This window comes from Crocodylus porosus, unplaced genomic scaffold (genome assembly GCF_001723895.1).
Source record: "Crocodylus porosus isolate Cpor-Errol unplaced genomic scaffold, CroPor_comp1, whole genome shotgun sequence".
NCBI lineage: Eukaryota > Metazoa > Chordata > Crocodylia > Crocodylidae > Crocodylus > Crocodylus porosus.
In genome coordinates this window covers 57,388,197-57,399,919 of record NW_017728949.1, presented here as the reverse complement: position 1 = coordinate 57,399,919, position 11,723 = coordinate 57,388,197, and the positions used below count along the sequence as shown (strand labels likewise).

Below are 11,723 nucleotides of genomic sequence, written 5' to 3'. Positions count from 1 at the left end.
CACTGCATGGCAGCACTGGAGGAAGTGGGAGCTGCGTGCCATGTGGGGGTCTCCCCCCTCACCCTCCATCACACTCACACCCTGCCCACCTGAACTACACACTTCCTCTGCACCCCTGGGCACAGGCTCTCCACTTTTACTAGCCTCAGCCCCATGCTTCCTGCTCCCAGCCAGCTGCAGCTCCCCTGCCATTCCCACCCGGTGCCCTGAGCAAGCACTGCAGCAGGGAGATGAGCAGCTGCTGGACACCGGGGAAGCGGAGCAGGTCCCCATGTGACTGCTGCAGTGGCAGTACAGTCCCACCCAGAAACTGTGCTGACTGGACCAGGTCCTTCTGCGCGTGAGGGTGGGAGCAAGGCTCAGGTAGGGCAGGTTACAATTAATTGGTGGATGCCCATGGGCTGGACGAAATTGCCTGGAGGCCTGGATCCAACCTGTGGGCCATATTTTCCCTGCCCCTGTCCTAAAGGCACTATATTTCAGGTCTTGAAAATATGAGGTGGTAAAAGCGCCATCCTTGGAGGTTTTAAAGACCCAGCTAGACAAAGCCATGGCAGGGATGATGTAGTTGGGGCTAGTTCTGCTATGAGCAGGGGTTTGGGCTAGATGTGACCTCCTGACATCCCTTCCAACCCTAACTTTCTATGATCCTCTATGTAGCATTTCATGAACATCTTGGGTTTCATACTGCTTTTAACCTTGAATCATCCCAATTCACTTTAGAAATCAGTATGCAAACTATAAATAGTAACTGTTTTATCCACCATTTATATTAAGTCAACTCTGGAATACCCTCAACAAATGTTTATCAGTTAAAAGCAACATTATAAAATAAATTAGATTATATGGAGAACAATACCGTACTGAACTACTTAAAAATTCCTCCCTAATGTCATACAGAAAGTTATTATTAAAGATGGAATGCGTCTAGGACAGAGCCAAATACCTCTCTCCTTATTCCACATGCTAGGGATACTTGAAAGGATCCCAGACTTGACAAATCTTGGCTTTAAGCCTGTCCTAGAAGATGGATTCCCAAGCTATAGTGACCCCGGCAACACGAGATGTTAGCTCAGAACTGACTCAAAGGGAAGAGTGCCACCTACTGAGTAACAAACATCATTTCCTTAAACATCTGTGTGCTCCCTGGAGCCAAAATTAGCCTGCCAAAAATGCTAAGTTACAGAGATCTAGAAAATCCATAGTATAACAGGAGTGTATAGATTTCCACTGGTTCAGAACTTTCTGAAAATAACTAAAAAATAAATTAACACCCCAATGTTAAATACAAAATAAAAACTACAAACACAGATCAAATAGCTCCTACAAAATTACGTTGCTGAGTATCAAGCATTCAGATCACTCAAAAAATGCAGTTATGGAATTGTGGTTTTGTAGAGGTACCCAGCAGGAAGCACAAGCTGCAGACAAACACAATATTTCCACAAGGTAATTACTGTACACAGATGAACAAGTTAGTGATATACACATACTAAATCTGATACCCAAGGCAAAATATTCAAAAGAAAACCTGCACAATTTCATTATCATTAATAAAACCCTCATAAGCATTCAGCAGAAAGGCTGACGGAAGAAACTCTGTTTGTAGGAGAGAAAAGTATATCGAGTATTAATATATCACAGAGCTGGGCACTGTATAGATAGAAAGACAGCTCCTATCCTGAAGAAATTACAGTCTAATTCTTCTTTACAATTACACAAAAAAGAAAAACTAAAGAGTTCTTTATCTTTCTGTTGTCAGGTTACCTTCAACTTCTGCATGTTTAAAAAGAAACATTTCAATAATTAATCTAGACACCCTGATACGGGTAAAAACACTCCTAAAATAGTTTTTTTAAACCAAAAAAGAAGAAATCATTGCATCCAAATTGTCATCTAACACACACTGCTACAGAAAGGAGGCTTACCAAAATGCTCTTTCATGTGTCTGAAAACCATCAGAAGTATTTTAGCAATTACACAATTACCATGATTAAATTCTGTACAAACAAATGAAAATAGCTTACCTTGCAAATACCCTGTCTTTGTTTGCTTTTTCTTTACCATACTGTACAGACTGGACTTCTGTCCTCCCACTGAAAAAATAAAAGTGTACAAGGAACTGAAAAACATACCTCTACTCAAGAAATACAGACAAGTTATACTTCCTTAGACAAAAAGCTAAATTCCACTCTCAGTTATGCCCAAACAATTTCACTGACTCCAGTGGAATATACCTGATGAGAATTTCAATCTAAGTATTCAAAGCAAAAATCTCTTATTTTGCCTCAGAACATGATTTGTAACAGAGATTAAAATAATACTTCTTCCATCTATGGGATCAAATATTTCCTCCTTCTCTTCCTTTTTTTTTTAATGCAATGAAAGTAGGGTTCCACGCCTCCATCTTAATACTGTATAAATCCTCCTGCCACAACCATTTCTAAAACTCAGAGCACAACTTCTGTATTGCTCCCAGAATTCTCTCGTTAATGCCCTGGTTTCCTGTTTGCCCCTGAACATCAGGTGTACAGAGAAACACAACAGACAATGTAATTTTACAATTAACAAAGCAGGTAATATGGTCCTGTTCACTACACTAGACTAATCAGTTCAGAAGGAAAAGTAAAACTGACTTTAAGTGAAGCAACACAGAGGGCTTTATGCCTTTTGTTTTAATGTCCTTCATCTTTTATTCCCTCCTACAGGCACATATGTCTGGCCTGGGTGGATGTTGCTATTTTAAATTCCATTTTATGCACACATATATCCATAATGGGATCTATATTGAGATATCCTCAAAGGCAAATTACCTTTCCCCTATAGTGTGGTAAAAACTACTAGGCATGATATGATTAGAAAATTAAAAAGCAAACATAGCCAGACTGCATCTATGTTCTATAAAACATACAGTACATTTTTTGGAACTGTATAATAAGTTATTACAGCTCCCATTTGAAAAGGGAAGAATGGAGTCAAAGGAAATAAAAGAGACATCAAAATCACATCAGATCTGGGTTCAGTACTCAGGATTCATTGGCTTCTGGTACAATATACAACCGTCAGACCACGTTACAAAGTTGATCTGTTTCTAATTATTATGCTGATATAAAACAGTTATCAATTTTTACATAATTCACCTTATTCTGTGCATCAATTCAGTGGCAGAAAGGGGAATGGAATATTAAGGCCTACAACCCTTAATTCCCCAAGTCTATTCAACAGTGCCTACCTGCCTCTCTTTCAACATGCTCAATTAAAGGAAACTGTGGGAAACAGTTAAGTGAATCTCAGCCATAATAGCTTCCCCCCCTCCCCCCCCAAGTAGGAGCTCTATATATTCTTGTAAAGAAATCTTAACATTAGCTTACTTATTACCAATTTGTTTCTAAAATGGCACAAATAAAGAATCAGCAATATATATGTCTGTTTGAGTAACACCCTATAATAGTATTATAATAGCATTATAATAGTAATATCATCACTTTCCCTTCCAAAGATGAAATCTTACATACATCAGGACTTAGGTACTCAACTAAATGGAACCATCTGTCTTGCATAAAATGGCTTTCATTTTAACTGCTGTAATGCCATTCATCTTTCTCAAAAATATGGCATCCTCACACCAGCCACAGGAATGATAGTATTACTGTTGTGAATGAAAGCACCAGTGTCCTCATTTTCTACATTAGATACAGAGAGGTTAAGTGACTTTACCAGCAGTCACCCAAGAAGTCGTGGTCAAGAAGCTGAACCCAGGCCTCCCAAATTCTAGGCCTGTGCCATAATTCCCTAATTACTAAGCCATTCTTCCAAGACATGGCTATAGGAGATATCTGCACCCGTTACGAGAATCCCTTTCTGACTGATACTGTAAACTACTTGCCATGCTTTAGTTCAAGGTTGTTAAACTCATCTGACCCTGCAGGATGAGAGGCATGTGGCCGGTCTGCAAACCAGACTGGGCCTACAGATTGGCCTCACATGGCAGATTCAGCACACATGGCTCAGCCGCTGCTGGTGCTGTGTGCACCCTGGACCAGCCCTGTGTAGCCTTAAGCATGTCCTCTGGCTCCAGGCTCATAAACTGCATGCAACGTGCTGCAGTCTCAGCCCTACACATGGCATATGGTGCTTTGGGCCGGTCTGGGGCATGTGCTACATGTGGCACCTGCACCTGACTGGCTCTGTGGACTGGATCCAGCATACAAGACCAGTCTGTGAGTCTTAACTGGATTGACCCTGGATCTAGTGTGCAAGGCCAGTATAGCATAGGCACCATGTGCAGCACACATCCTGGACCAGCCCGATGCAACATGTGCAGCATGTGCCCAGGCCCCAACCCTGTGCAGCACACAGCATACAGGGCTGGTCTGCAGTACATGCTGCATGTGATGGCTACATCAGACTGGCCTTTAGGGCTGGATCGTGGGCTCAGTCTGCACCAACCTCAGATGCAGTGCGCAAGGCTGGTCTGACTCAAAGTGTCACGTGCCAGGCCTGCTTCTGCGTGCTGTGTGCATGCAAGTAAGGCTGGGAACAGCACATGCTGCATGCAGTATGCCAGTCGGAGACCCACAAGCAGCACTGCGGGCTGGATGATAGGTCACCATGGGATGCATCTTTGATATACTCCGTCATTAATTCATTTGCTTTAACTGTCAATTGTTAGCTTACCTAAATGATTCATTTGTGTGCGACTAACAGAAATAAAGCCTGCCAATCACCTGTAACAAAATTCTAAATGCTTCAGTTTTATTTTTAAAAACTCCCTCAGTTAAAAGGGAATTTTAAAAGCATGAATCATTGTCATTTCAGCATTATAACATGTAATTAGTTAGGTGTCAGACCTATACACAACTGAAATAACTACACTCACGCTCTGACAATATTAACATCTAAACCATTTTCAACATAGGTTCACAATGACCTATTGCTTACAGCAGTTGCTAGTTATTAACGTATTTCTTAGCTTAGATTGCATGTCAGTACACACCCTACTTGGTGGGCTGAAGTAGTTTTTAAAACCTTTGGCTGATAGATTATGAAGTTCTGAGACAAGATATGTTGAGTTCATTCATACCTTCCTAGATGAGTATCACCTTTCTGGATGCAACCAAAATCTACACCTTAAAGGATTGAATCAAAATGTGTCAGCCTGGTATCAGTTCCTGATCTGGAAATAATAAAATTCTAAGATGTTCTAGATAAGAAATGCTTTCATGACATACGCATGGATGATGCAAGTTCGTGGCATCTAATAAGCAGCACAGATTACTAACGCCAAGTTATCTCTATTATAATGCTACAATATGATATGCAAGGACATTCAAGCCTCATTAATCATTATTTCCCCATTTCATTTCTTTTCTGATGGTGAAAGTATTAAAATGACATATACCTGAGAATGAAGCCAGAGAAAAATAGCACTGAGAGATCCCACGACTACTTTAATTGTGGCATTTTTCAATGAAGCCCACTACTAGCAGTCTACATTTACTGATGCATCTCACAGATTTTGTTGACACCGCTCCCCGCCGCCTGTCCAGGTATCGGAACCAGCACTTACCAGTATCGGAACTTTGAACCCAAAGTAAAATAATGTGCAAAAAAGTTCTTCTGAGGGGGTAGAGGTCTGTCCAGTCGGAAGAAAGTGTGATGCTCAACACAAGCCTTCCACAAATTCTTACAGGCTCGATAATTCACCATATTGAAACCCAGTAATGTTTCTCTAGATTCATGCTAAAAAAGAGAAAAGGTTTGACTTCAGAGAAATTAAAATGCTTTCCAATAATCTTAAAAAAATTAAAGACAATAATTATTTTTCATTTTGTAAACACTTTTTCCAGAAGTGGTACAATTTGGAATTCTGTTCCAAAATATATGTTTCAAGTGGGGTTATCCCAATTTTACATATCTTAAAGCTTTTTGCAGAATCAGAGAATCACAGAGCAGCAGGGCTGGAAGAGACCTCCAGAGATCATCCAGTTCAGGGGTTCCCAAAGTTTTTATGCCGCAGCCTGGCAAACCAGGGCCTGGAAGCAGCCATGGCCTGGCAAACCGTAGCCCAACAGTCACAGCCAATTGTGGCCCAAATTTCCAGCTGGCAGACAGGTAAGGCTACCTGTATCCCAGGCGGGGGTGGTAAGCCAAAACCTGCATTGCCACAGGTCCTGCAGAAGGAGCCACAGCCTCTCCATCTGGCTATGGGGGGCCGCAGTTTGCCGGTCTGCAGCCACTTCCAGTCCGGCAGCCAACTGTGCTGCAGACTGGCACCAGGCCACAGCCCAGGCATTGAGAATCCCTGATCTAGTTTAATCCCCTGCCTGTGGCAGGATCATTCCTATTCAAACTAACCTAGAAAAATCCAAAATTTAAACTCTTTGTAAAACTACTGTCAACCCTGACAGAACATGAGACATTAATATTCTAACCTGCCCCAGGTAAAGCAGAGGAACCACAGGGAATTACAAGCTTGTGTTTAAACCCATTTTGCTCATAATTATTACACTCATTTTCCCTTAAATGGGCCTGTTCATAGTTTCGTAGTTTCTAGGGTCGGAAGGGACCTGAGCAGATCATCTAGTCCGACCCCCTGCCATGGCAGGAAAGAGTACTGGGGTCAAATGACCCCAGCAAGATGTTCATCTAACCTCCTCTTAAACACCCCCAGGGTAGGAGCCTGCACCACTTCTCTTGGAAGCTGGTTCCAGACCCTAGCCGCCCTGACCGTGAAGTAGCGCCTCCTGATATCTAACCTAAATCTACCCTCTGCCAGCTTGTGACCGTTATTCCTGGTCACTCCTGGCGGTGCTCGGGGGAACATGGACTCCCCCAGTGCCTGCTGATCCCCCCTGACTAGTTTGTAACAGGCCACGAGATCCCCCCTCAGCCTTCTCTTTTGGAGGCTGAACAGGTTCAGGTCCCATAGCCTTTCCTCATAGGGCCTGCCCTCTTGTCCCCTGATCATGCGAGTGGCCTCCTCTGGACCCTCTCCATGTTTCCCACATCCCTCTTGAAGTGTGGCGCCCAGAACTGGACGCAGTACTCCAGCTGTAGCCTGACCAGTGCCGCACAGAGGGGGAGGATCACCTCCCTGGCCCTGCTCGAGATGCATCTGTGGATGCAGGACAAGGTGCGGTTGGCCTTTCTAACTGCCTCTACACACTGCCGGCCCATGTTCATCTTGGAGTCAATGATAACCCCCAGATCCCTTTCCGCCTCCGTGCTGACAAGAGGGGAGTTCCCTACTGAGTTCTCAGTATACTACAATGCTGAAAACTTTTTCTGGAAAGATGGCAAGCTCTTAACCATTAAACCGTGATTCTGTAAAAGAGAATAGAGCTGCCATGCACCTGGCGCCCTTGGCCAAGATCCCAACAACAGTGAGGTACGAAATGAGACTTAATCCTGGCACTGGAGAAGAGGAGAGACAGTAAACTGGTATGCATGCCAGATGTGAACGTTTAAGAACAGTAAGGCTAAGTACAGACATTTGGGAGATTAAATCAGGTTCAAAATGGCTGTCTGATTTAAACTTAGCTCATCCTGGGACGCTGACCATGCATTTACAAACTTGGTCTCGGTGACCAGCAATCAGTCTAAACCTGTAACTGTACAGAAGTTCCATGCACACAACCCGGTCTAAAAGTTACAGAACCCGGTGCAAGATAAAACCTGGATCAAACTTATTTGATTTAGGTCAAATTTGTGCATGGAACTTCTGTACACTTTCCCCATGCATCCCTAAGGCAGGCAGAAACCAGCCACTGACCCCAGCCCCAAAACTGCTCTTTTCACCTCCCGGACCTATTGGGCTACTTTTTGCTTCCCACCTCCCACCAGGCCAGCCAACCCTCTCAACCCCCATCCCACAAACTGCTCACGGTACAGCCACTTTTATGAGCGTTCGCTGCTGCCAGAGCCAACAAGTCAGTCCTGGTGCAGGGAGAGGTGAGGTGGGAGGGCTAAATGTGGCCTCTGATTCCCTCCCCCCCACAAGGACACTGCCAGGCACTTCCAGACCCCAGCAAAATCCTGTGAGTTTGCAGTTCCTGCCTGCCCCAATGCAGTTCATACCTAGCCCCCTACCACCCAGGCAGACCCCCAAGTCCCTCCAGCCTGCTGGACCCCCAACCCCCTGCTAGCCACCTCCCCCCACCAAGCCTGACTTACCTGATGTTGGGCAGCCATTTTGAACTGATTTAACTTCCCCCCAATACCCCAAATGTCTGTACTTTGCTTAAGATGGTGCAACTATTTTTGCTAAGCTGAAGGAGATTCAAGCTTGCATGAATAAAACTTTTACTGCACTTACAAATAGGGAGAAAGAACCCAGGTAGCAGGTCCTGGAGAGGTCAAGCAAGCTGCATATGATTGTTTTTACCCACGGTCCTTCAAAGGAGATCAACAAGAAAACCTGGCTCTCTTGCATACAGAAGGCTGGGTTTAGTGCACCGCCCCTGCCCACTTCTACCTGGTGCAGCATCCTACTTCAGGAAACTTTAAAGAACTTCTAACCTCCCCAACCAACTAAGATCCATTCCTCCCTCATGCAACCATTACTTTACCCTTGGTACAGTGTTGGATTACAAAATGAGAGTTTTCTTCCCCTTTACAAGTAGCCTTCCAAAATACCTAGGCTTGGCAGGATTCAATTTTTTATCAGTAAACACTGAAAAATACCTATTTCACCGAACACTCACAGACTGGCAAAAAAATATCTCCATTGTTAATGGTTTAAATTTACAGAAAGAGGATGCAAGACAAATGATGATTGATGATGACAGGGGGAGCGGTCTTACTGAACTGTGCTGACTGTAGTTTGCACTGCAACTCCCAGAAACCCCAGGGGCCTGGGAACAAAGGAAGAGGAAGAGACAAAGCAGATGAGGGAACCTGGCGGTGAGCAAAGCTTGGAGTGGTGGCTGCTCTGCCACCCAGCTGGCAGCAGTCCTATAGTAGTTATGTCACAGCAGGCACCTAAACTGCATTATAATAGTAATATACTATTGTTAATAAATTGTCTGCCCCCATGCTCCTAATATCACACAATCCTGAAAATTTAAATTGATAAAAAATAAAAATAAATGCTTAGAAATACAAATCAAATTCTGCCAAGCCTAAAAATAGCAAATAGGAAGCTGTCATTACAAAATACTAAGCAAAAAACTAAAAATTTTTATTGACTTTTACACTGAACTCTTTAAAGACAGATGAGATGCGATAGTTATATTTCACCAAAATAATTATTCTGTCAGATTCAGTTTGACCTACTAACCGTTTTCCCTCAAAAACGCCATCAGCTGGGCAATGATGAATGCTGCATGTTTTAGTAATCTGTCCTCTGACAAAGCAAGTCAAATCTCAGACTGGCTACATTTATACAGATGCTCATTTGCTTCCGATTCCAAAGAGTTGAGAGAATTTAAATTCAAGGGTGCCTCACCTAAAAGCCTGGAATTCCAAGACTGTTCAAGCAAAAGTTCCCCTGATGGGGCAGAAGTACTGGCCTGACAGTCCTCCCGTTCTTGGGAAGAGAATTTTCAAGGCCGTGTCCTGAAAGCAAACTGGCACCCCCAACCAGGCAGCACTGCTCCAAGTGGACTGGCTCCTCAGCTGATGCAGCTGCTTCTGCAACCTACTGCAGGTTAGCTCAGGTTTGCTCGTTTAGCTCTGCTGTTTCAGGGGCAATTAGCCTACTCGCAATCAGCCAGCTCACAGTGCTTCACAGAGGTGGTCACACAGCTTCTAGTTCAAAAGATAGCCTGTGCAGGGCTGTTCAGCCTACTTTCCAGACATGGGCTAAATGACATAAATTTGGAAGGGGAACTTATGTGATGCTTTAAGACACCCTATCACCCAATTCAAATTAGGCCCAGTTTCCCAATACAAGGAGTAAGCAGAGTGAGGCACTTAAGGAAGGGATTTACAGGAACTATGTCCTTAGTGGATAGTTTCCCAAGGTAGCCGATAGGAAAGTCCAAGGAGGCAGGTAGGACCAACAACCCACCTCTCAGAGAATTATGCACCAACTCTGGGCATAAGAGCGCCACCTCCCAGGATCATAGCTGTGAACCCCCTCTGGGAGTTAGGTGGCTAATGCAGGTTTTCACCATCTTCCTTGCACAAGGCAGCACAGCAGTTACTGGTGCTGCCTTAATATTAATTTGCCTAATGATTACAACAATCCCCAGAGTACTTTTAAATCCCCCTGTTCTGCTTCTTAAAACTAGAATTTAAATGTATATCAGTCTCCAGAGAGACTGCCCTAACTACTGGATATCACCTTGTTCCAAAATGGGCAGGTGAAAAAAGAACACTGTAACCTAGTCACTGGCAGGAATTCAGTGGCCGTGCACAAGTCCACCAGAAAAAACAAATTAGGTACCTGCAGGACTAGACCACAAGTAAGCAGGGATTTTGAGTGCTTGTAGTACCTACACTGGTGAATACTACACCTACACTGGTGAACCTAGCGCAGAGTGCTTTTGTAAGATAGTGCCTGAGAAAGGAATAGAAGCGCAATGTAAAGGTCTGTCATCCCTGACCTGCTATTCGTTTCTTACTGAAGTAGATTCTAATGAGAAACATAAACAGCCCATAAAATCCTTTTGTAATGGACTTAGCAAGCAATGTCATTTATTAAGCAGATGTTTGTCTTTTAAGTAAAAAGGAACACAGTGAACTAACAACTCAAATAGATCATTAATCTATATATCTCCCTGACATCCCATATGCAGAGGACCCACGAGATAAGACTCAAAGCTGCAAGAGTCACTATTTAAAAAAAAAAAGATGAAAGGAAATAATCCCACAGTTCGAATTCTCGGTACGCAAGTGGACATGGATGTGGTGTGTGTCCAATCTCCATGCAGGTACATACTAAATAACTGGCTCTGCCACTAATAACTGTAACTAAGGGAGTTTTAATGGTGAAAACGTATTAGCTTTCTTAGTTATTCTTCCAAAGGCTTACTTACACACAGATTCTTTACTTGTATTAATGCCATATAATGCTGAGTTAGAGAATAAATTAATAAGCAATTAAAAAGTGAGGTCCCTGGATTTTTGAAGCAGACTGCTGTAATTAAAATATCTGATTAGTATTTGAGCTATTAAAAAATCAGACAGAGCTATTTTAAAAAAAAATCTGCAAGACATCTAGATAAATTGTTGAAATATGTATCTCTGTCGAAACTAATTTAACGTCATAAAGTAGTGGGGCAAACCTTTTTGGCAGGTGTGTCATCATAAATTAGCCCTGCACCACACTAATCCCTTTCTTTTACTTAATAATCTGCTCATCCTTCTGCTCCCTGCCCTATCCTCCCTGACCAAGCTGCTGCTCTAATTCCTGCTTCCTTCCCTCTATTATTTGTACCTGTACACGTAACACCAACGAGAAACTTATGAAACTTCTTTGCTTGCATTTTTGTTTTTGCTGCTTGTTCCCGGGGTGCTGGATGAGGTTGGTTGGTTGTTTTTTTTTTAAGTAACAGACTAAGCATTACCTGGTGGACAGTACATCTTGGATTTTTATAGGAGTAACAGTTTGGATAGGGAGCACAAATTCTAGACTGACAAACTGTTTCTATGTTCATGAGACTTAAAATGTCAAATTCAAGCTTCCTATTCATAGATTTCATAGACATCAGGGCTGGAAGGGACCTCGGGAGATCATCGAGTCCAGCCCCCTGCCCAAAGGGCAGGAAGTCAGCTGG

General features: G+C 43.2%; 1 protein-coding gene across 1 annotated transcript in view; it reads right to left on the bottom strand.

Annotated features, from left to right (window-relative positions):
• Positions 1-11,723, bottom strand: part of PTPN4 (protein tyrosine phosphatase, non-receptor type 4) — a 118,311-nt gene that overhangs the window by 54,874 nt on the left and 51,714 nt on the right. Inside the window, exons 11-12 of the mRNA XM_019553569.1 lie at positions 5,570-5,742; positions 2,028-2,096 (exon numbers count right to left, since the gene is read on the bottom strand). Coding sequence (XP_019409114.1) covers positions 2,028-2,096; positions 5,570-5,742 — 242 coding nt within the window. The remainder of the gene's footprint in view (positions 1-2,027; positions 2,097-5,569; positions 5,743-11,723) is intronic.